Source organism: Xiphophorus hellerii, chromosome 18, assembly GCF_003331165.1.
Source record: "Xiphophorus hellerii strain 12219 chromosome 18, Xiphophorus_hellerii-4.1, whole genome shotgun sequence".
NCBI classification, from domain to species: domain Eukaryota; kingdom Metazoa; phylum Chordata; class Actinopteri; order Cyprinodontiformes; family Poeciliidae; genus Xiphophorus; species Xiphophorus hellerii.
In genome coordinates, this window is record NC_045689.1 from 16,896,025 (window position 1) to 16,920,445 (window position 24,421).

At 39.3% G+C, this 24,421-nt stretch overlaps 1 protein-coding gene across 3 annotated transcripts; it reads left to right on the top strand.

Moving 5' to 3' along the window:
* The first annotated feature begins 3,763 nt into the window (after positions 1–3,763).
* Positions 3,764–22,591, top strand: golim4a (golgi integral membrane protein 4a). 3 transcript variants are annotated; one of them, XM_032545481.1, is made up of 17 exons: positions 3,764–4,413; positions 13,065–13,139; positions 13,215–13,264; positions 13,397–13,450; positions 13,689–13,839; positions 14,723–14,805; positions 14,968–15,051; positions 16,643–16,699; positions 16,784–16,843; positions 16,939–17,217; positions 18,117–18,409; positions 18,983–19,056; positions 19,759–19,832; positions 20,009–20,212; positions 20,342–20,404; positions 20,588–20,668; positions 21,566–22,591. In XM_032545481.1, the coding sequence occupies exons 1-17, from the start codon at positions 4,227–4,229 to the stop codon at positions 21,707–21,709; spliced, it is 2,013 nt and encodes a 670-aa protein (XP_032401372.1). In that variant the 5' UTR covers positions 3,764–4,226; the 3' UTR covers positions 21,710–22,591. The 3 variants fall into 3 exon arrangements, with proteins under 3 accessions (XP_032401372.1, XP_032401370.1, XP_032401371.1); XM_032545479.1 differs by having other exon boundaries at positions 16,643–16,843; XM_032545480.1 differs by having other exon boundaries at positions 13,400–13,450; positions 16,643–16,843.
* The last annotated feature ends 1,830 nt before the right edge of the window (positions 22,592–24,421 follow it).

Sequence of the window (24,421 nt, forward strand, 5' to 3'; positions counted from 1 at the left end):
GGGAAGCGCTGATTAATAATCGAGAAATAAATATCAAGCCTGGAAACTTGATACCGTAACGGACTGAATGTTTTGTTTTTAACGTAATCTTTGCTCGTCTTGCGGGGAGCAGGCGGTTGCCACGGTAACAGGTGTGCTTAAACTACAAAGAGAGAGTAAAAAGGTAGGAGTGGTTTTGAGTTGATCGCCTGTTGGGGTTATTTTACCTTTGTTTACCTTTGCTGTGGCTCATTACAGCCGCTGTAGTTTCTAAACGTTGGACTAATAACCTCGTTCGTTTGTGAGTTTACGTCATTCACAACAAACAACAAATAGAACAAATATATTTCATAAAATTTTAACAAACAAATTGCTTCTACCGCGATAATTATGTGAAATTAAATTAATTATATCCCAACTTCAAAAGATTTGCCTTTACCTTTACAGAGCTCTTTGGTTCCTCCTATCAGTCTGTAGCTTCTCATATTGACGTCATCAAACCAAATTTCAGATCTACCATAACTGACTGACACCTGCTGGCCTCAGGTTTGCAACCAGCTTGTGACTGAGAAACCAGTAACCTCCTCCCAGATGATGACATGAACTTGTTAGTTCCTCTGTCCATTGTAGTAGCTGATATATTGTGAAAATCTGGTAGAAATGATGCACTAATCCAGTCATGTTTACGTAGAAACAAGGCCGCGAGACTTTGTTTGTGAGACTTGCGGTCACGTGGGTCGGTTGTGGGCGGAGCTTGGTAAGGTCCATGGTGGACGCAAACACAGGTAGGAGATAGGACACTGACTAAGATGATGCAAACATTCGAAAAATTGTGCTTAAATAAAAATACAATTCTGCAGACAAAATAAAAATCCAAAACAGCACTGGGACAAATATACAAACAAGAAATCCACTGGCAAAAAGGCCACAGCGAGTAGCAGCTCGATCTGTCAAAAAGTTGACAATAAGCTAGAAGGATAAACTGAGGAGGGTGAAAACTGGAACAAGAAACAAGTGAATCTGAATACTGACACAGCAGTGGTGGGAGCAAAGAGCAGTGGCACTGAGAGAAGTAATGGGAGCAGAAAAATAATCAGATGATGCTGTAAGGCAGTGGTTCCTCACCCTGGTCCTCAGGCCCCCTGACCATACATGATTTAGTTGTGTCTGTTCCAGCACGACTGCTTCAAATGAGTACTTGGCCTCCTCTGCATGCCATCTATAGCTGCTGAAGCTGTTTTTCATTCAACTAACAGGTGTGTAAGAACAAGTAGACACCTAAAGCATGCAGAGCAGGAGTGTTTGACGATCAGGGTTGGGAACCATTGCTATTCGGAAACATAGGGATGATACAAAAGACAAAATAAGCAGAGCATAAAACAAAACATGATGTTAAATATGAAAAGCAGAAGCAGTCTTCCACAAACTACGTCAGCTAGTCTCTCTATAAACAGCAGTTGCTCAACACCTGGGGATTGCCAATGAGTTCCCCCACTCCTTTCTAATGCCCCCCTGGGCAACAGCCATCATGGTCCTTATCAAAAAGCACCATGCAGTGCTGAGAACAGTCACTTTTCAGTGATATCTTCTCAAGGTTTCCAAAACGCTGCTCATTTTGCTGTTTAATAGGTTTAAACTGGGACAAGCATGAAGAACAATAGTAAAGTTTATTTTTATAGCATGTGTTGAAATGAGAACCAGGCATTGAAGACAATGGGGCTGTTGTGCTGCAAAAGCATATTGGCTCCAAAGCAGCTTTTAGTCACTAAAGGGGACAATCTGTGAGGGCTGCCGGTGCCAGATGAACTTCTGGGCAAACATTGCTATGATGATTGTAAATTTAATTTGCATATTTTTGCAATATTTTTAACATTTAGGTAAGAACATCTATTTTAATCGTTTTATGCGAGAGAGATTCTAGGTTATATTAAATACAACTTTAAAATAGGTGAAATTTTCTTGTTTTTCTAATATCCAAATTTGTAAATTCCATCCATCCATTTTCTGTATACCCTTGTCCCTAGTGGGGTCAGGAGGTGTTGGTGCCTATCTCCAGCTAACGTTACGGGCGAGAGGCGGGGGTCACCCCGGACAGGTCGCCAGTCTGTCACAGGGCAACGCAGAGACAGACAGGACAAACAACCATGCACACTCACACTAGGGAGAATTTAGAGAGACCAATTAACCTGACAGTCATGTTTTTGGACTGTGGGAGGAAGCCGGAGTACCCGGAGAGAATCCACGCATGCAAACTCCGTGCAGAAATGTTCTCCCGGGCCGGGAATCAAACCCAGGACCTTCTTGCTACAAGGCAACAGTGCTACCAACTGCGCCACTGTGGCGGCCCAGTAATTTGTAAATGTCCTCCAAATTATACGTCACACAAAAAGTCATTGAAGCTGTGATTAGTGAATATTAATCAGTCAAAGTAAATTCAAATATGGAGATTAAAAAGTACAAATATACTTCAAGATGTTGCTGAAAGGCATGCATCCATGCTTTTTCCTTGCACAGGCACAAGAGTATTAGGCTCCCTATAGCTGAGTTTTTATACACATTTTCTTGTTAGATTTCAGTACCCAAAGTATAATTTTAAACGGTTATGTTGAAACATTTTAATTAGTCACAGCATCAGAGAAATGCAATTTCTTGGCATCTTAGAAAGATGAGATATCTGGTAATTTGATAGTATTTTTAGTTAACCACAGGGTGACAAATTTCCTACTGTTTGAATTAAATGAAATGCTGTCATCCTTGATTGGTTTCTCTCCAGGGGATCTGTTGATAGTAATAAGAAAGATAAAATACAGCCAGCATAAGCCTTTGATCTTCTTGAAGTTTTCTGTCTACACAGGGAAACACACAAAAAGCAGATGAATGTAAGTGAAACAGAAACCTGACATGTGGTTAAAACAGTGCTAAAACACAATCATATCTTCTGACAAAATAACATATCATGTGTGGGTCTTCTGCAGCTTTGTTGTTTTTCACTTTAATGTGCAGTCAGCTGTAGATCTAACTACATTCTATAATAGAGGGATTCCACATAGTAACTACTACAGGAAAGAATATAGTAGTTTATGTGTTACACTGGTCACTCATGAGCTGAAAACAGACTTTCATTATCAGAAATCCAGCACAGAAACTCCCAGACTCCCGATGAGGGAGTCTAGTAATTTTCATCCTGTACTGAGTTTTTTTTTTTTTTTTTGACATCTTGACTATTTTTAGCACTATTTGAATGAGTGTCAAATCTGCTTTAAAAACAACTATTGACAGATTTTTATATCAATACCATTACATTTGTTTGATGTTTTGGCAATAATACAATTAGTAAATTAGATCTTTAAGCCAATTAACAGAAGTCTAGTTTTCTGTTTAATTAATTGTGATTGAACTCTGTGTTCATTATGAACCTTGCCTATGCCACCCTGTTTTTTTATATCAAGGAAAAGCATGCCTGTACAGTCTCCTTTGTGTGACACAATGGCAAGACATTGATTGATCATCACCATCTTCATATATATATACCTCCAACAGAAGCAAAATTAGTTTAGTGTCTTAGTGTCAGACAGTGAGATTTTTTTATGGTAATCTTAATTGAATCCACATTTTACTTTGAAGACTGAACACTGTTTTAACCTGAAGTTGTACAAGATGGAAAAGGATCCATTAAATTCACAACAGTGACTTGTGGCTCCTCGGGTTGGGTTTTGATGGAGCTCTGAAGCGGCCAATTGACAGCAAGCGTGAGGGCTGGAGTGGGGAAATCTGTGACTCTGGAGGAGGGACTTCCTCTGGAGCAGCAGTTTAATGGAAAGCTGCTTCTGGGCTGACACGTAACTAAAATTAAAGGTACTTCAGAGGCCTCGACCTGGACGCGAATTTCTCAACTTTAACGCAAGCTTGACGGAACTGCGTCGGAAACGTCTGAAGGAGGAAGAGGAGAGAACGTAGCGGCCCTGAAGCGGGAAGCCTGAGATTTCTTGTTTTGCATTACAGAACTGGGCAGAGCACTTACTTTGACTTGAAGTAAAGCGAAGATCTGAGCGACTCCTTTGAAGTGGAGTTGACTTGGCTAAAATAATGCATGCCGAAGCAACTGTTTACACGTAAAGCGGTGCCGTTTTGTGAGTGGAAATGCTCGGGGAGTGACTGGGAGGGGTGCAAAAAAGTTGAGTCGGAAGTTTCCACCAGCAGAGACGGGGCTTTCTCGCGCAGACCGCGGGGAGGGGTGCGGGTCCAACATGGGAAACGGGGTGTGCTCTCGCAGGCAGCGGCGGATCTTCCAGTGCCTGCTGCTGGTCACCGTGGTCTGCGGGATGATGTACGGGGGACTCATGTCCTATGAGATGCATAAACAGCTCAGGAGGACCGAGGCGACGGCACTCAAGTACCAACAGCACCAGGAGTCACTCTCGGCACAGCTCCAAGGTAAACACTGAACTGATTGACAAAAAGGAACGATTTCAACAACAAAACCGCAATTTGTTTCCTCTGTTATGCTCGCTGACAAATGTTTTAGCACTTAAAATGATTCATTGCCAACCACGAAAGAGCATCAAAAGTGCTCTTTCAAATCTTAGAGATGGCTTAATAAGATCCCAGTAAATCCCATCCAGAGATAAACAGTAAACAAATTAAGAAATAGTTTCAATATATATATATTTTTTTTACTTTGCACTCATAACGATTGACTGAATAATGTATGAAATCTGATTAATAATATATTGTGGCTCCAATCATTGTCATTGAGAATCAGTTTTTAGATTTAATTCCACATCCTCTATGCAAGAGAAATATAAACTTCCACAGGAATCAATGGTATACTGTACTTACCCATTAGTTGAGGTCAGGGTTGACTTAAATGCCAGCGCTAGTTGGAATGCAATTAAAAGCAATGCTATTGTAAGAATGGTGTCACAGTGTCGGCTGTTTAAAAGAGGCTGTTGTCAGTTTGGGAAACTGGACCAAAACAGTACTGTAACCTGCCTGTCTTTGACCTCGTTTAACTTTCTAATCTCACAGGTTAATCTCCAGAATGTTTGGTTAGACAATATTGCTGTTTGTGCTGCTACTGTGAAAGTAACATCAAACCTCAGCGAACTCAAACTTTTTCTTCATTTGGTGTTTCACAAACACCTGGTTGTCATCATCATGTGGTCATCTGTACCCCAGCTGTGTGTCCAAAAGGCAGCAGGTCATTCTGAATATCTGCTGCTGCCTCAGCTTTAGAGCAGGAAAGGGAAGTACTGTTGCTGCACTTTCCATAACACCGCTGCGGCACAAGTTTCAGGACCACTGCACCTGGCTTCTGTCCAGCCAACGAGCCACGCTAGGCACATTCTGTTAACTTTATAAACTGTAGCAAACAATTTTATTAAGAAAAACATCAAAGTAAGTCTTGTTAGCTACATTGTCCCATTAACAATGAACAATTCTTGAGTCCAGATGCTGATACTGTCACATGTTGTGCATCCAAGAAGTGATCTGATTATGGATTTGTAAATGTTTTGTTTCAGAGTAGAAAGAATTGATCCATACAGTTAGGGGTGCACCGATTGCAATTTCCGGGCTGATCACCGATTAAAGCCTGACCTGCCAACTCCGATTTTGGCTGATAGCATTTTTATTTTTTTTTTAAATGTTGCTAAATATAGCAAGAAAGCCGCTGAGCTGGTAACAGTGGAGTGAGTGTTGTTAACTGCAAAAGTGCACACATGATCCGGGGGGCCGGCCTGTCAGTCAATTCTCTCTCACAGGACAGCAGAAGAGAACAGTGGTTAATTATTGTTATTATTTTTTAGACCTTTGCTGAGGTAGATAAGATCGAGGGATAAACTGGGCTTCAGATGTAAGTATCAGCCAATCACCGATCTCCCAAAATTAAGGAAATTGGCTCAGATAAATCGGTGCACCCCTACAAACAATCCTTTGCAAAAAGTCAGCATTGAGTCTAGTGATTTAATAGCTGTATGGATGTAGCCTTATTTGGCATCTGCTGTTTGAAATACCAGGTGTTTGAAACCAGGAGCTTTTTGGCATAAGCATTATTTGGTTCAAAGTCCGGGGCGATATGGGGGTCTTGATGACATTTCAGTGACATTAAATCTCAATCTCTGAGGGAGCAGGTGTGACTAAATTTTTGGCATAGTTGAATGTTATGCAATATAATATCTGTAAAATGTGATCTGGAAATCAATTAAAGGCTATTTATTGTTTCTTGCAAAAGTTTTCCCAGCACTTGAAATCTTCTACGTTTTGTCAGATCGTTAGTAAACAAGCAGTTTCATGAAATCAAGAAACACAATAGAGAAGTCAGGGAGAAAGTTGTAGAAAAGTTTAAAACGTTGATAAACAGCAACCCAATCTCTGGATAGTTCAATCTATCATACAAACATAAAAAGAGTGTTACACCACTACAAACCTACCAAGACAAACAAGGAGAGCATAAATCAGATAAGCATCAAAGAGGTCTGTGATAACTCTGGAGAAGCTGCTGGAATCCACAAATCAGGTGGGCAAATCTGTTGACAACTGTTGCTCTCACACAGCACAAATCCAAAAATATGGCCTTTATGGACAAATGACCCAACGAAAGCAATATATGAAAGAAAACCATAAGAAGTCTCATAAATACATAAATCTGTGTTCATGTATGGAACACAGAAAACATGGAAAAAGGTGTTCTGGTCAACTGTGAACAAAACTTTCTCCTGTTAGTCTGCGTTGAGGAGAGCATGTGTAAAATAAACTGCACACTGAACACACCATGACCTCAGTGGCAGCTTCACATTGCAGGGATGGTCAAAGTGGGCCACATTCTCAGACACAGAAAGGTTATTTAAAGTTTTAAACATACAACCAGAGCTACAATGAAAATGGCTTCCGTCCAAACATGTCCCTGCGATACAATGGCCTAGTCAAAGTACAGACCTAAATCCAATAAGGAATGTGTTGCAAGACTCTGAAAATTGGTATCCTCAGAGACTCTCCACCCAGTCTGACTGTACTTGCTGTTCTGTGAAGGAGAATTCACAAAATATTCAGTCTATAATTATGCAAAGCTAGTAGAGACTTGCAGCTGTAATTGCAGCAAAATGTAGTTCTACCAAGTGCAAATTTAATTTTGTGGGGAAACGTGCACACCACACTTTGCAGATTTATTGTATCATTTTCATTTCACTTCGACAGCGAATGTACTACTTTCTGTTGGTCTATCTCTATTTGTACTATGAAAAAAAATTGGAAAATATTAGAAATTAATACTGTCTTATTAGTCAGTAATTAAATAACCTTTTCAAACCACACAACTTCAGGATCAGCATTAAATGTGATGTGATTTTATGAACTTTATAGGATGAAAAGGATTTGCTGAACTTCTGTTTTTTGTTAGTGCGCTAACCTTTCTGGAAATCCACATGCAGACAAACGTTCAGCTGTTTACGAGATCATAAACGGATAAAGGGGAAGAATCTGGCTGCTTTAATTTTAAATGTAACATTTTAAATTAACTGAAAAGCAGTGCTATTTACAAGCTTTCAGCGCAGTTATTCTGCTCTTAGCCATTGGTAATGGCTCAGACATAATTGGATTGAGATGAGGAACTGTTATTTGATTAGTTATAAAAATTGGCTGTTCCAAAAGACACCCCTAATTTAGTTACTGTAGAGAAACAGCAATAAATGTAGACTAATGTACTTGAGGTTAGAATAATAGTGGCAGAGCTGTTTTTACTTCCCCTCCCCCTCCATCATCGCAGTCGGGTCAACGGTAGTAAACCTCACTCATTTACTCCCTTCTTATAAACACACTCTGCTGTGCTGACATGGGCTGGGGTTTTGTTTCATTCCAACATCTTTTTATTTAAAATAACTTCCTGGGTGGAGAGCTGTTTACCAAATAGTTTGTAGAACGGGTTAAAGGCACATCTGCGTTTGGGTTTCTCACACAAGCTTTGGAACCAGTCATCTCCAGTAGTCTTTAATCCATGTAACCAGAAATCATCTGTCTAAATTACCCACTGCTTTGTTCAGCAGGCTGTGTATGGAGTTAGCCTGAGGCTCTACTGTACTCTGTGAGACGATATACATGCTCATGAATGGAGGGTTTTGTTTTATGCTTACAGGAGACGGCAATAGTGCACTTTAGTGTATGTAAAGCAGTGGCTAAGTGACTTTTCTTAGCTACTTGGCGATGATTAGGATTCAGCTGATATTAAACAGTGAGAGTAAAGCAGATTTATCCACAAACAGAAAGCCAGTGTTCGAATGCAATGCTGTTGCTTAATTCCTTGTGGCTCAATTTTTTGAACCGCACCCGGAACTTTCATTGTGAAAAGATGAGCCACCCCACCAATCGCATTGCCCAGGGAATTCATGTCTTCTGTAAAATGTCAAAGGTTGCTTCATCCTATATTTAGAGGATGTGCATAGCTTGTGGGTTGTGAGGTAGCCATATTGATTTTCTGTTACCCTTTGCAACACTGGGCTGGCAATTGTTATTGATTTAAATGATTGAGCAAGCACTCTGAAAAAATGTGTCGCTTTGATTTCACATCCTCGGAGACCTCATTTGTTCATTTTTGAGCTTTAATCATATCAACAAATTAGATCAAACGTTACTTTACAGTCACATTTCTGAAGTTTTTGCTCACCAAGTATCAAGAATTTCCAAATCCCTTTAATGTTCATATGTGTACATATAGAAACATCTCAATCAATTATGCTATAATCGAGAAGTTACTTTATTCCAATAAGTCAGTTCAAATGTAGATTCATTACACACACATTGATATTTATTGCATTTATTTTGTTTATATTGATTATGACTTACAGCCAATTAAAACTACAAAGTCAGTTTCTCTGCAAATCCTGAAATGATCTAAAACCAAGAAAATACATATTGCAGAATATGAGTTTATGGTAAACATAATAATGCGAAAGACTTCTGAAACTTGTCCCATTCACAGTGTTGACAGAAGGTTGTGTGGATGGAAAAACTGCTCTAGGCAACAGTTGCACCAGCAACAGGGATACCTTCAGTCTTGGAATATTTACAAAGCAAAGCCCATTCGAGAGTATGTTGGAGATTCACTAGCCGTAGACTGAAGGCAGTGTTTTAAGAGTCAACAGACAAAGACGTATCCAGGACATCGGTGAAAACCGTCCCTTTCCTTGTGGAAAGTTTCTCCTAGAGCAGCAATAACATCAGAAGCATTTTACCTGAGATAAAAAGAAAAGTTGGGAAACCAAACTTTTCACAAGTAGAAGGTCAGTGCAGCTGTCTACCATAGCAGAGGTGCCTAACCTTTTTTTCCCCCCATGAGGCATAATAATAAACACAAGACGACCTCTGGGTCAGGCTGGGAGCTTTCTCTCCCACTCTCCACTCACTACTTCATGTCAGCTGATCTGCTGCTCCTCCTGCTCCCTTGTCACAGTTAATCTTTCTACTTATCAGGCACACCACTGAAAACATACAAATGCTTAGGGGTTTTCAAAAGAAAACTGTTCTCAAAGTCTGATGACCACAAATGACAAAACGTATCAACTTTCCACCCTGTGGACCGGTACCGGTCCTGGTTTAGATAACTTTATGCATCCCTTTGCTAGAGACGGTCATTTGAGTTTACAGCAGAACTTGGCAGCTGCCCACGCATCCAAAAGCACCATCATCTGCTTTAAGGGTTATGGCATCTTCAAGTTCATCAAGATACTTTTCAGTCTGTTGACGTTTCTTTCCTTCCTTCATTGGTCTTGTGTGTGTAATCTCATTTTCAGAAGAACTAAATTCAGGGTTTTAATTAGTCATAATAATTCAAATGAGTTCAAATTTCCCCTTTTCTTGTTTGGCCGTTCCTGTTTCTGGGTTCAGAGGGTTACAGAAGTGCTGCATGTGTGGGTAACAGTCACCACCGCAGAGTTAAAATAAATCACCCACAGATGCCACAGGAACAGGAAATGCAAAACTTGGCTGCATCACATTTGTTTTGCGCAGATGTCTACTAGTACTCATAGTTACTTAGTAAATATATTTGAGATAAAGTGCAGTAAGATGTTTTACAGCTTATTCTGTTTTATACAGATTTTACAGAAGAGATAAATCAATCATTTTTAAACCAGACCTGAAAAATGGTTAACTGTAACTTTAACTGGATTTAGGACATATCCCTCTTGACAATGAGACCTTATGTCTCAATGAGATTTACCTGAACAAATGGAAGTAAAAGTAAATAAATGACCTCGGATACATAAGCCATAATAGCAAAACAGGATGTAATCAGAACAATCAAGCCATGGACTGGAAAGAGATTCTCTGATAACCTCGAGTAAAAATAACTCACTGATGTAGTTTCACTGTGTTCACACACCCACCCACACGCACACACACACACAAAAACTCATATGTTGCGTAATCTGACTGTTCGGCTACTTCAGGAAACCAGGGACGTTAAATTTGTTTTCATCATTTTGTCAACACTTGACGCCTGCATTTAATCACATTTTTAGACATGAATTATTATTGCAACCAAGAATGGAAAAACAGTAAAAGTAACAATTCCAAAAATATTTCTTTGGTTTTGTAAACAAAATCACACAGTTTGTCATTGATTGAAAAATAAAAATAATAAATATTGCCCAACCCACCTTCTTGTCGGACAGAAAATTATTGACAAAGAACTAAGGGAACGTTCTGAAACATTTTCTGCAGTGTTTTCACCTCTGCCTCTGATGCAAACATAGTTTCTGTTCATAGATTTTGAGACATTCTCTAAAGTGGAGATTTCTTTTCTTAAAAGCTATAAAAACAGCTGCAGACCTGCACAGATGGCACCATTTAGCAAAGCTTCCAACGGACAAAATAACCAGCATCTGAAGCGACAGCAGCAGAAAAGAGATTGGCCTATTCATTTGTATTGGGGCATGCCTGATTCTAAGACCAAGGTGGATTTTTCATTATCTAGACTATAACAAAAGATTTTGTTTAGTCAAAGCAACTTTATCTTATTTATTTATGTTTTATTACCTTTATAGACATAAAGGTAATAAAACGTTTCTACTTCTTATTGTGTCAGTAAATAAGAAGTAGAAACATAAAAACCAGCAGGACCCTTCCCTGATGGGGTTTATTGGATTGTTGGAGCTGCAGCTTTTAAAAGCAGTCTATAAAAACCAGTCGAGCTCAAATGAGGTCAGATTTATTTATTTCCTTTTTTTAAAATACATGTGTTATTCAGATTGCTTCAGGAGCTTACAATATATAATAATGTATTAAAACTAAGATCAATTTAAAAAAGCAGTGTGTATGTTAAAAGAGAAGACTTTAAAATCTTATTCCATGAATAATTGATGTTTGGTTTAGAAAGCCATTAGGCAGCAGTTGTGTATTCGGTCTTAATGGTGAGCTGCCTGTGTGTGTGTGCATGTGTGTGTGCGTTGGTGTGTGTGTGGAAAACCTACAGATTCACCAGATACTCAACCTCCCTGTTTAACACTATAGGTCAAATACAATCAATACAATCTTTTCCACATCTAAAGCAGCAGGTCAGCAAAGGTCCACTGCTACAGAGAGCCCTGTTGCTCTCACACTGCAGGTACACTGAAACAGCAGTGAGGGGCAAGTTTCAAAAATACTCAGAGAATGAAGACTGGATTAGTTTTGTAGTCAGAGCTACAGTAGATCTCTCAACCCTTCAGCACTGAAAGCAGAACCACATCAGAGAGGTGCAGTGTGAACTTTTCATTGAAACTGAATCGGATGAGTGTATTGCATCGACTCACTGTATGGAATAGTAAAATGGTCTTGAAAAATCTGAGATGTTTATGCAATATACCTCTTTTTTCATATCTGGATCTGCATACAACTACATAAACTGAGTCAGCTAAGTTTGTGGTTCCTCAGTCACTCTGCTTCTATTGCAAATAATATTAATTATCATGCTGTCACATTTATAAATGAAAGGGTTTTATTCCAGACCGCTCATATTTCTGGTTTCTCTGTTCAAACATGTTCCTAATCTTTGTTTCAACTGCTGCTATTCTTTTCATAAATGTTGCAATTATCACTACAAGCAAGATCTTTTTTTTTTTTTTTACAACTTAGAAGCATTCCTCTATTAAAACTCATTTTTTCTACTAATTCTATTTCTGTAGCTTATAACATCCTCCATTTTTGCAGTCATTATTTATTTATCAATGTATTCCCAAGAACATATGATTGTACTTCAGGCTTTGTTCAGAAAAAGTTAACACATTTTCTATGGGGGGAAAATCCCCAATAATCTTCAAGCTGAGTTACTGGCAGTCACTCCTGATCTTCCCAATGATCCTGGTGATCTGTCTTTAAAAGTGTGGGTGGATAATTCTTTATAAAAAGTTTTTCAAAATAAAGTTGACATCTTTAATTCTGGATTGATGCCTACCTCTATTCTAATTAAGCAGTAGCGGTTTTTGGAAAGATATAATTCTTTATGCGGTTGGTGTATTTTATTGTTGCCCAGGCAGGAGGTTTCCTTTTAATTTTTAAATTAAAGAGGTCACAACTGCATATTTTTACTTTAATGGTTAAACAACAGAACAAGTTTAATTGCATTTATTTAGAAAAACAAGTTATCCGTTTCCTTTGAAGAGTCTGTGGATTTAGACATGATTCATATTCTACTCAATTCAGATTTATTTGCGGTGGATGACTAAATAAAACAAAAAGCAACATTGAAATACAAGGTTTATTTACTAAATAGTTCAGAGTTTCTTTCAGAAAATTGTCAGAGAATAACAGACTTCATGAAGCCTTTACTGCTGTGTAGACGGTGGCCATCAGCTACAATGTAGTTCAGAATCTGCACCTCTGAGACGGTTTCCTCTTCTGCAGTAAGCCGTTACTGCCGGGTTAAGTAAATATGACGCCTGGCTGTCATGTCACACCCTGCCTCTGTCGGCCCCACTGAAACAAATGCTTGAGTGTGTTGGAGCCCATAGGTTTGTCACGGTGTTCAGATTTAGATTGTAGCTCCGTTTGATTTTTCTTCCACCTGGATCTTCCTTTTATGCTTTATCTTAATATTGTTTTTATTTAATACCTAGTGGTGTATGAGCATCGATCAAGGTTGGAGAAGTCTCTTCAGAAAGAGAGGTTAGAGCACAAAAAGGCCAAAGAAGGTGAGATAGACATCTACTTCTTTATTACTATTTTTAATGAAAGCAGTTTACATGAACTCATTTTTTTCCCTTTAGATTACCTTGGTTATAAACTTGAAGCGGAGCAATCTCTGAACAAAGAGAAGGTGGGTTTCTTTTCCTTCTCTCTTCAGACTGTCGTTTCTCATTCTCTGCTCTTCATTGCTAACATTTTGCACTATAATAAAGTATGTGGATAACGGAAGATGTCGTAATCTTGCTTCTTGTGTTTTAAACAGCAGGATGCCAACAGCAAACTCAACTCCTTACAGGTGCAGCATCAGATGCTAAAGGTTAGAATGAATAGAAACGTAGATGCCCTCTGATTCAACCTGCTTGGTGCAAAGTATGCAAATGTCTTTGAAAACATATATTTGCATACTTTACCCAGACGTTTTCCTATTGTGCAAGTATGCAAATAGTCCTAAATTTTTATATTACTTGTCCCATCTCCTCTGATTTTCATGTACAATTGGTGTATTTGTAGCCTAGGAAAGCTGCACGGTGATGAAAGTATTTTATTTCTGTCAGAATCAGCACGACGAGCTGAAGAGGCAGTACTACGAGCTAAACGAGCAGCACCAAGTGCAAGGCGAGGACCACAGCCGGCTGCTGGACGAACACAGAGATCGCTACAATAAACTGCAGCAAGCCAAAGAGGTGGAGGTCTCCCAACTTAAAGGTAATGATGGTTTCATGTGACTAGAAATACCACAGAGCAATGGTTTTTAACGCGAAAAAGTTTCAAACAAGAATCCGGAACATAATCTAACTGGTTAAGTTAGATAAAACAACAATTACTTTAGCTGATTCTAGATTATAATGTAGATATGATATCATATTAACATTTATTTAAAGTTATTTCAATAAATAAACTTAGGCCTGAACATAGAATAAACACAAACTATATGCTATAGTAGTTTTCAAGTGAGCATCTTATGTTCTTTATTGAGTTGTTTGTAAAAAAAAATATATATATATATTTATTTGGTATTTGTAGCAAGGCAAAATTTGCAAAGGGAAAGAGGAAAAAATGTTGAATGCACAGCAGGTGAATTTTACAAAGATAAATGAATTTTGCTCCCAATTAGTTTATTCCTAGTTATATGACTTTTGTCTTCATGAAATTTTAAATAATTTCTCATTAGACAGTATAAAGTTAAGTAATGTGTGAATCCCTTAGCTCCTGACTTTAGTGAGATCTCAGAACGTTTTTACACCAAAGCGTCACTTACGTGATGGGACTAATTAAATATGGCACACTGTCAAATTTCTTCTAAAGCAGAGTGAGATGTTCAGGGTTTTCAGTTTAAAATCTTGCTATTACATTTTGCTTTAAATAACACCAGAAGTCAAAGTAGAAGCGTCGGTCAAGTCGGTTTTGGTAGTTGAGAACGACAGTATTTTACATGACACCACTCATCCTCTATCACAGAATCTCACATTTCCCATACATGCTTCTAACTTTACGCCCAATTCATTGAAATATGCAATAAGATGGGCCAGAGATCTCTTTGTCTCTATGTCTATGTATGTAAAAGTAATGTGTGTACTGTTTCTAACAGAGCATGTTTATAACCTGAGAGAAGAAAATAAACAACTGAGGAAAGCCCACCATGAGATTCACACGCAGCTACAGGATGCCCAGGTGAGGAGGACCCAACAGTTTATATTTAAGATTGCTCGCTCTAATTACACAATAAGTAAATATCTCGCCTGGCTGTCAGCATTTTCTCTTGCACTAAAAATATGCTGACATCACTGCAGAGTCTGCTTGGCTCTAAATGCATCGGTCCTGCTCTGTGTTCAGCTCAAGCATCAGAACCTGAAGGCCGTCCACGACCAGCTTGCACTGACCCTAGAGGACCACAAGAGTGCGCTAGCTGCAGCTCAGGTGGGAAAGCTGTGATACAGTCCTGTTGTTTACCAGTCACATAACACCCGAGCAGACTAACACTGAGGATATGTTCTTACCCATGTGTCCTGAAGGTACGCCATGTAAGCTCCAGGGAAAGGTTTTCACGATGACTTTAATTAATTTAGCTTCATCTAGTTCCACTAATATGTCCTTGAAGCTTAGTTTTTTTTTCTAGAAAACCTACAAGGTAAATGACCCTGTATTATATTGAACCTGTAAGGATGGATATTCAAAAACTCTCCTCTTTTTTTTTTTTTTTCCTTGCTGCTCTTCCTGCCTGTTAGGATTCGTTAATCGATTTTATGGCTCTCCATTAGTGCTTCTGGTTGAACACATCCTCTCTGCTGCAGGGGGTTTGGGTCAAAACAGTTAATCTAAAACGTGCTGAAGCCAATCGGATGGAGATCTGTAATAAAACGCGGAGGGGAAATGAAACAATGGGGCACAAATTAAGGAATTAAAGAAGATTTTTTGGACTTAATCTCACTGTTCTGGTCAAGCATATGCATGTGGGTTTCCAGAGGGAGAGCACTCTATTTTGACTTCAAAATGATAGTGTTACCTTTTCCTAAAAGGAAGTTAACTAAAAATATTTCATGATGTTTTAGTGCTCATTATGCAAATGAAGTGGATATTGAGTTGGAGGCTCATGCAGTGATTCTAGCTGCATATAAATGATATAACTTGGCATTTCCTTGTAAATTCTGGGTAGTGATTCTGTTTAAAACTAAATACTACATGGGAAAAAAAGTTATGCATGATTCTGTATCATTTATCAAGAGAAAAAAGTGAGAAGAATAAACTATATTGCAACAGCAGTTATTTAATTGACGAAAGGCAAAGTTCATATTTAGAACACAATATATTTTTGCAGTGCCCTGAATTTCATGTAGTAATACATTTCTAGCCAAAAACACCGTGTTGAGTTTTGTTATACTTTTAGTCATCTGTTATGTTGTCATTGCAGTGAATGCCAAAAAAATCATTGAATTATAAACCTTTAATTAAGTTTATAATTCAAAATAAAATAATTTTTATTCAGTAGGAGTAAAAAATTATGAGGTACATTTTTGATGTCCATTCTTGTAAAGCTTTGTGCTTTTACAAGCACAAAAATAAGGTTTTGTGCTTGTAAAACAAAGACGCCGTGTTAACAACATTGAGCTTTTAACCTTTCTTTTGGCTCTTAGTGGTTAGCAGTGGTTAGCACTGTTAGCATTACCAAAGTATCTGTGTGTCTACGTTCTAGAGAATGGAACCATCTTGATTCAGACATGTAAAATGCTATGAACCCTTTAGCCTTCTTGTTATCTGCTGAATGTGTCTGAAAGTTTATCTTTTTTACATTAAATGGAAAAACAAATCCATTAATGTATTTTAATAAGTTTCCCTGTAGACATTGCTTGTACCTATTTTCTACAATCGGACTGATAATGAACTTAAGCGATTATTAATCAAGTGTTGGACACTGATTACTGACCTGTTTTTGGATTATTACAATTTTTTTAATAGTTGCAGAGTTTTCCAATATCTCAGCTTTTCTTCTGTTAATGTTTTGTCTCTTTAGGCCCAGGTGGATGACTACAAGCAGTTCAAAGAGACTTTGAACCGGGAACCAAACCGGGTACGACCCGATCCAAACTCTATTGCTCAGCAGCTGCATGCAGCCGCAGTAACAGCTGAGTCCCATGTTCACCAATCCCAGCAGGCTGCTAAAGAGACACGCGCTCAGGGAGAACAGCGCCCCCACTGGGACACCGAGTCAAGGGTAATGAGGGAATTCTCATTTGATGAATAAATCTTGATAAAGCTGCTCTGAATATACAAATACTCTTCATTATCTTCCTGCTGCTTCCCTTTAAGTTGGATAATCAGGAAGAGAAGGAGGCCAACGCCCAGTCTGACGTCAATTCCCACCCTGCTGTGTCCCAGCCCGGCCTGTCTGAGAGGGATGAGGACAGAGAGGGAGAGGCTGAGAGGAAGAGGGAGCTGGCAGAGGAGGAGATGGCTCAAGCAGGACAGCCTCAGAAGCTGGAGGAGGACCTGGACCAGGCGCACGAAGAGCAGATGGAGGAGGAGGAGAGGGAGGAAGAGCAGCCTGATGAGAACACGTTGGACAGACAGAGACGGCAGCCACAGCTGGTAGAAACCAGTTCACAGCTACTCACAATTAAAGGATTGGCCACATTTTTACTCCTCAAAGTTATTGATTTTAGAAACGATTAATTGGATTAATCGATTGTTGAAATAATAGTCAACTAATTTAGTAATTAATTGTTAACTGGAGTATACAGACTCAAAAAGAGGCCATTTGCTGAAGGAACAACATATTCAGAGCAGCAATTAAGGCAAAACCTAAGATGAAAATAAAATACATCTGTCTGTAGATCTGTTCCAATCAGAACTCATAAAGTGGCATAGTTTTAGCTCTACTCGGTTCAAAATCTGGGGAAGAAAAAAAAAACACATTTTTTTACTGGATTGTAAAAAACTGGATTTTTTTTACAATCCAGTTATTAATCAGTTAATCCAAATCATCTCTGCACTCAACTGACATTAAGTCAAGCAGAAAGGGCTCGGCTTTTCACTTGTTCGCGTGTATTCTGTAATGTGAAGTGGAGTGGATTAATTCAACAAAAAAACACTACACATGACTGAATATAAAATCACCATGGGTGAAACATGGCAGTGGCAGTATCATGCTGTGGGATGCCGTTATTTATGGCAGATAGAAAAGGTACAACTTGTCAGAGGCTTGAAACTGGAATAGAGGTTCCCTTCCAACTAGACAACAACCCTAAATTAAACACATTTATCACCTAAAATCTTCTAAAAAATACTTTGAAATATGTTATAAAATAAAAAAAAAAAGCATAAAAAGTGCAACAGGTACATATGTGTATGTTTTGGCAAAGACTGTGTAGAGTCACGAAGTCACGAAAAAGGACAAAGCAATGTGTCCTTTACCTACTGAGGCATGTGTGCAATTCAGACAGATGGACGACTCCTGTCTGCTTTTCCGTTTCGTTGGGGTTTCTTAGGACAACCATGTTGAGCTGCACCAGGGGGCTCAGCTGCAGCAGCAGCAGCAGGCGCCAGCTCAGGTGTACCACCTGAAGTCAGCCTACGAGCAGCAGCAGGAGCAGCGGCGCCTGGAGGCCCAGAGGGACAACGAGCGCAGGCAGATCCAGATGCGACAGGAAGCGCTGCAGGCGCAGCGAGAGAAGGTGCTGAAGGAGAGGGAGCAGCGGCTAAAGGAGGAGAAGGAGCGAGAGGAGCAGCAGAACAGGGAGGCTGACAGAAAAGAACAGCTGCTGAGAGAGGAGCACCAGAGGTCAGGTTCAATGTTGAGCCTTGAAGTTTCATAAAGAGGCACACAAGTTTTACATCGTTTTACTCTCATCAAGAACAGTTCAAGTCAGTAAACTGATAGTACAGCGAGTTTTTGTTCAGTCAGAGAAATGTGTTTTAAGACAAGGTGGGATAGGCATCCAGGCTGAATCTCTTAAAAAAAAAAAGGGTTGTCATGTGGAGAAGTATGGAAGTTGATGTAAACATATTCCACAGCTCCATAAGTTTGAAGAAAGAAAATAAGGATTTGAAAAATATTTGTATATCCCAACTTTTATTTCCTATCCCAATGTTTAATTGTTGTGTCCTTCCTCTCTTTCTTTTCCCTTCCACTCTCCTTTTCTTTCTTTCCTTATTTGTGTTATAATCTTCCACAAATCCACAGTGAACGTTCAGATATTTGAAAACAAACTTTAAAGTTGAGTCTCAATCTGCAATTACAGTTATAATGTGACGTTATAAACAGTTCAGTTTCTAGGTTTTGATTGTTGTGTTTAGGGGTAACTTGGTAAAGGGGGATATCTTTTCTAAATGTCCATTATTGTTGCTCTGTTAGGAAAAGAATGGAGTATGAGAACATGGATGAAGACGTTCCAAGAGAAGAGGACCGTCACACTGCTAATGAAGAAGGTGAGACAAGAAAAGCTTATACCGGGGACAAATCCAGTTTTCATCCCTAATATAGTTATTTTGGATATAGTTCTAATCTTTAGAGAACTCCACTGCATAATCCCTCAATAAATTCATATATCTGATGAACATGTGTGAGGCATTCGTAACCTTTTTCTTTTAAACTCAGTTTTGACCATCTTTAGCTGTGTTATTGCAACTGAAATCAGAGATTCAGTCAACATAACTAAACTAGAGGCTCATGTTATTTATATACAGTTTTTTATTAAATATCAGTGAATGCCTCTGCTGTTGGTTCTGCGTTTCTGCGGTCTACTCGGCTTCATGCAGCTTGTTGGAGCTTGTTATCTCTAGTGACTCTCTTTGCACCTGCATACCCAGAATGTCTGTATACTTTATTGCATAAGAACAAAGGCCATAACTCCCGAGTGAAAAGGAACCATACAGAGCAGATTTACAAAATAAGGATAAGTTGATACAGAGAAGAAGACTAGGAGGGGGTGCAGAGCTGAACGGCCAGTAAATAATCATAGACCCCAAAATACCTTAAAAGAGAGTTAGAAATTTTCTAATTTGTTTTTATGCTCAAATTGGTTATATTTATGAGAAATGATGATTACACTACAGTACAAATCCAGAATGAAATGATTTCTGTGTTATGCCTTTAAAAGTACTTACAGCTTGTTTTCACTCTGTTGGCAGAGAGAGACGTTCACATGTTACATGAAGAGGAACAGGAGGAGAAACAACCAGCTCACATAGCAGCCCCACATCAGGTGACTGTCTACCCTCAGCCTTTAAGTTAATCACTTGCTTCTGCATCTTTTCTTTTCCCACCTCATAAAAACGCGACTTTTGACATGCAGCATTTGTCTGATTTGTTTTTTAATTATTTCACTCCATATTTTAAACACCGAGTCTTTCCTATAACTGATTTAATTCTCCTTTGGAGGGCGGCATGGCCGGTGAGGTAGATCCTGAAGATGACCCCAACAACCAGGGAGAGGACGAGTTTGAGGAGGCTGAGGACGAGCGTCTGGCACACAGGGCTGCTGAGGAGGAAGAAGAGGGGGAGGAAGAGGAGCCAGCTGCTCCTGGCCAGCACATAGTCTCTCATCCGGGCCCCGGCCGACCTGCTATGGAGGAGGAGCTGGTGGTGAGTACGGGAACATGGATGATGTGAGGAGGACAGCGGATCCACGCCTGGGGAAAGGATTGGGATAGGAAACAATCCTACTGTCGTTGGGCAGGAGGATGTGCTTATGTTTTTATTTTGTGCTTCCAGATGGCTGGAAACCCAGATCAACAGGAGGATGCACTGGATGATCAATACCAGGAAGAAGACGAGGTAACTCTGGTTCACAACACAGCTTTACAACATTTGAATACATAAAAAAAAAAAAGTTGAAAACTTGACATGGTCTGTTTCAAACTACCTCTAACCGTCATTTACAGGACTTTGACCAAACTCAAAATATATTTCAAAGTATTTTCTTAACAAAAAACATTTACTAAGTAATTTTCACTTAAGGCCCAGGAGGATGTAGCTGGTGGAGAGAAAAGGGAAGGAGAAGAGGAAGGGGAAGATCCATATAATGAGAACACGGAACAGGTGAGTTTTGTAGGGAAAGAGCTGAAAGCTGGTCTTTTATTCCCAAACAGCTGTAAAAATAATGATAGAAAACTATTTCTCCCTTGCTGCAAATGATAATGCATTATAATGTAACGGTGAGCTTTGGAGATTCTTTATGCCTCCATTGCCATCCTGTTAGGGTTCCAACTATTGTGCCACCATTGCACCTTTGAATGCATTTCAACTACAGGTTGGATGTTTCTACTTCTTTGCAGTGTTGAGGTCTCCTTGTGCAATACATGATTATTTTAAATACTTTTTTTTTTTTACACACATTTATCAGGAGTGCATGTAAACCTGCCCTAGTTTGTATACAATAGCGGCTGAAGAATTAGCTGGTGTTCAGCTATGTGTGTACACGTCTTTGTTGTGTGACTGTAAGTTGAACCCAGGCCCTTGTGAGCTCTGGTAAATGAGGTCAGTCAGTGGCTGGGTTTGTCAGGGTGTCAGGTTTTCACCTGGGCTTGGATTATCCGTTGAAAGGAAACTAAGTGAATGGAATTCTTGGTCAGATATCTACAGAAAATGTCATATCTGGAGTTTTTAGACTGCTTTTTATAAAAAGCAGTCTAAAATGTCGGTGAAAAAGACATTTTAGTCCATTTGACTCCTATCCTGGAGCTAAAGTGGCAATGTTTTATTCCATTGTTTGTGGCCATTACAGTATGTACAGGCAGGTTTATGTTTCACTGCTAAATAGAATAATTTACACATAAGTAGCCTGACCCTGGAAGTTTTTGGATTTCCGATGTCACTGGAGTTTTAATTCTCAACTTCAAGTCAAATTTCCTGAACCTTTAAAACAATCATTAATAAATCAAAAATACAATGTCTAAGTGACTCAGTCCTTTTGTCTGTGCTTGTTATGTGGACCAGAACAAAAACCAGGATGGACCCAGAAAGAAACAGCACCACCAGAATGGAGCGCACGAGGAAGAAAATTACGAGGAGGGAGAGGAGGAGGTGGAGGAGGATGCAGCCGGTCGAGATAAGGGAACCAATCGAAGAGCAGAAATGTAGGCTGAGCAGCTGCGGCGCATTTTGTGCTGCTAGTGCAGCCAGTCAGGAATTAAAACCAGCCATCCATTCAGAATTTTGCTTCGGAAAATCTGAAAATTGTGCCAGGAACATAGGAATCCAAACACTGAACACTGTGGAAATGGACACAACTTTTAACGCTAAATTGCATACATGATTATGTATTTTTATTTTTATTTTTTTTACCTTAATCTGCTTTTCTGTTTCCTTGCTCCTCTGGATAAGAGAATGTATTTTTTTATCTGTATGCTGAGTTTGTGTTTCAGGAAAGAAACAACAATGTAATTCTAATGTTGTCAGGCCCCTTTTGTATGTTTTTTGCAGACAGTTGTATTTTTGCAAAGCTTAGATGTTCATTTACATCACACATTCCAATGAGTAATGACATTTTATTATTTATTGCTGGTAGTAACAACTCTGACAATCATTAAATGGTGCAACATTTTAAAACATTCATCTTCTGCTGGAGGAAGATTGACATTTAGGCTTTAACCAGCTTCCAGCAGGGTGACTCGCAGGGGCATTTTCTCTGGATATTCCTGTAAAATGCCACTCAGAGACATTTGTGGCAAAGCCGCTAAGTGCTGAGGGTCACACTGACATGTGCCTTTCCGTTCGTGGAATCCTCTCGTCTATCCTAGTCGCTTAACATTTAGGAAATAATTTTAATATAAAAGAAGAGATGTGAGGATGCCGCATGAGCTGAGGTTTATTTCCAGTCAGCTGCTGGTGTGAATAAAATTCACCTTGTATAGAGAACCTTTTTGTAAATTTGTACACCTGTTATATTTGATACAAAACAAAGGGATTTTTGATTGTTTGTCATCTTGATGAAGTGTCTAATAAAGAGGTTAAAAGCTCTAAGTTTTGGGTAAGTCTCAAACACTTAACATTTAAATATTTCTGATTGTTTTTTATGCACAAATTCTTTTTTTATTTAAAGCTGTAATGTAATTTTCTGTGCTAAACTAACAAAGCACTCAAATTACTATTCAGTTGTTAGGAATAATTGCAAAAACAAAATGTTTTTATTGCCAAATTAGTGCCTCCATTAACCAAGTAAATGGAATTTGTTTCACAGTATGAAAATGTTTGGGGCAGAGTACTTGAGGTAGACTTATCAAGGAGTGCAGCCAGCTTTCAGTTTAATTTATATTTATACTTTTTATAAACATTTATCATCCACAAACATTCTTAATCAATCAAATCATCTCTTCTCTGCCTCTTTGCCTGTGCACACTACAGATCAAATTCTTCTCCACCATGTAGCTTCTTGTTTTGCTCTTTTCCCTTCCTTCTGTCACCATCGCTCTTCAGCTATGAGACGGCAGATTTCTCTTTTCTCCCCAACAGGGACAGGAGGATGGAGAAGCAGTGCGACGCTAACAGGTGTCTCATTACTGTGCTAATATCTAGCCATGGGGACATGTACACACAAGTGTGTTTTTGACAGTGACAAGATATGGCAGAGATAGCGAGTCCTCCAACGTTCTTCACATTCCTCCATGTTTCTCAGTTATTTCATGGATGAATTACCAGGAGTGGATAAATTGAACATGCTGATAGCTTGGAGCCAAACTCTATCTTGAGACCAATGCCCGCATGATTCTCACCGGTTATCAGAGCTAATACAGCTACAAGGTTTACTGTAAAGCCGAAGTTTTGCATCCAGTGATGGGAAATGGCTCCCACCGTATCCTGCTTCCACAGACCAGCTGCTCTGCTTGACCTGGATCCTGTTTGCAGCATAAACATCCAGTGAGCTCATTATCCCATCCCTCTGCAGCATCCCTCACTCATCAACTGGAGACTTGGCTTGTTTCGCTCAACACCCGACTGCACAAACACTTTTTCGCACTTAAACAAGTCCTAATGAGGCATGTAACTGCTACTTTGTGCAGGGCTGTATGTGCTTGTTAGAGTGTTATTTCTGCCCAAATTGTGTTTTTTCTTTCTGAATTAGGCTGAGAGCTGAGGACTCTGAGCTGTGTTTGTCTGAATGTGTGCTCATCTTGAATGTTTGTGGGTCGTGGCAGCTATTCATATTCACACACTCTGTAATATTACATAGCCACGTTTGAGGGAAAGGAGCACCTTAAAAGTAAAACTATTATCAAAGAGAGGATTGCTCCTGTGTATAAAAGTGTCAACAGGAGATGGGGAACCTCGTCAATCTATTTTTTTATTTAATAAATATATAAAGAAAACTTAAAAATACACATAACCTTTTCTTAATCATTGTCTGACAGATTGTTCTGGTTTTGGGGTAATTTGAATTACCATTCTGCTTCTATTTGTTAAACATTGGAGTAATGAGCAAGACATTTTTTGGTGGAGCTAGTTACTATCTACATATGATCGAGGTCAAATATTCTGGGTGTCCTTTCACAAACTTCTTCCATTAGTTGGCTGTAAATTTGACTCATTCCTCCTGACAAAAATGTCACATTTGTAGATTTAAACTTTCTGTCTTATTGCAGTGTGGGATGGGTGGCAGCAGAGGGAGGGGACCCTGGCGATCCGATCCTCGGTTGCAGAAGCTGGCTCTTGGGACGTGGAATGTCACCTCTGTGGTGGGGAAGGAGCCGGAGCTAGTGTGTGAGGTCGAGAGGCTCCGGCTAGAAATAGTCGGTCTCACCTCGACGCACGGCTCTGGTTCTGGAACCAGCCTCCTTGAGAGGGGCTGGACATACT

Coding starts and splice junctions, on each gene's coding strand:
- golim4a (XM_032545479.1), top strand. CDS start 4,227: ATGGGAAACGGGGTGTGCTCTCGCAGGCAGCGGCGGATCTTCCAGTGC. Junction 4,414..13,064: donor ACTCTCGGCACAGCTCCAAG/GTAAACACTGAA, acceptor TTTAATACCTAG/TGGTGTATGAGCATCGATCA. Junction 20,405..20,587: donor AATACCAGGAAGAAGACGAG/GTAACTCTGGTT, acceptor TTTTCACTTAAG/GCCCAGGAGGATGTAGCTGG.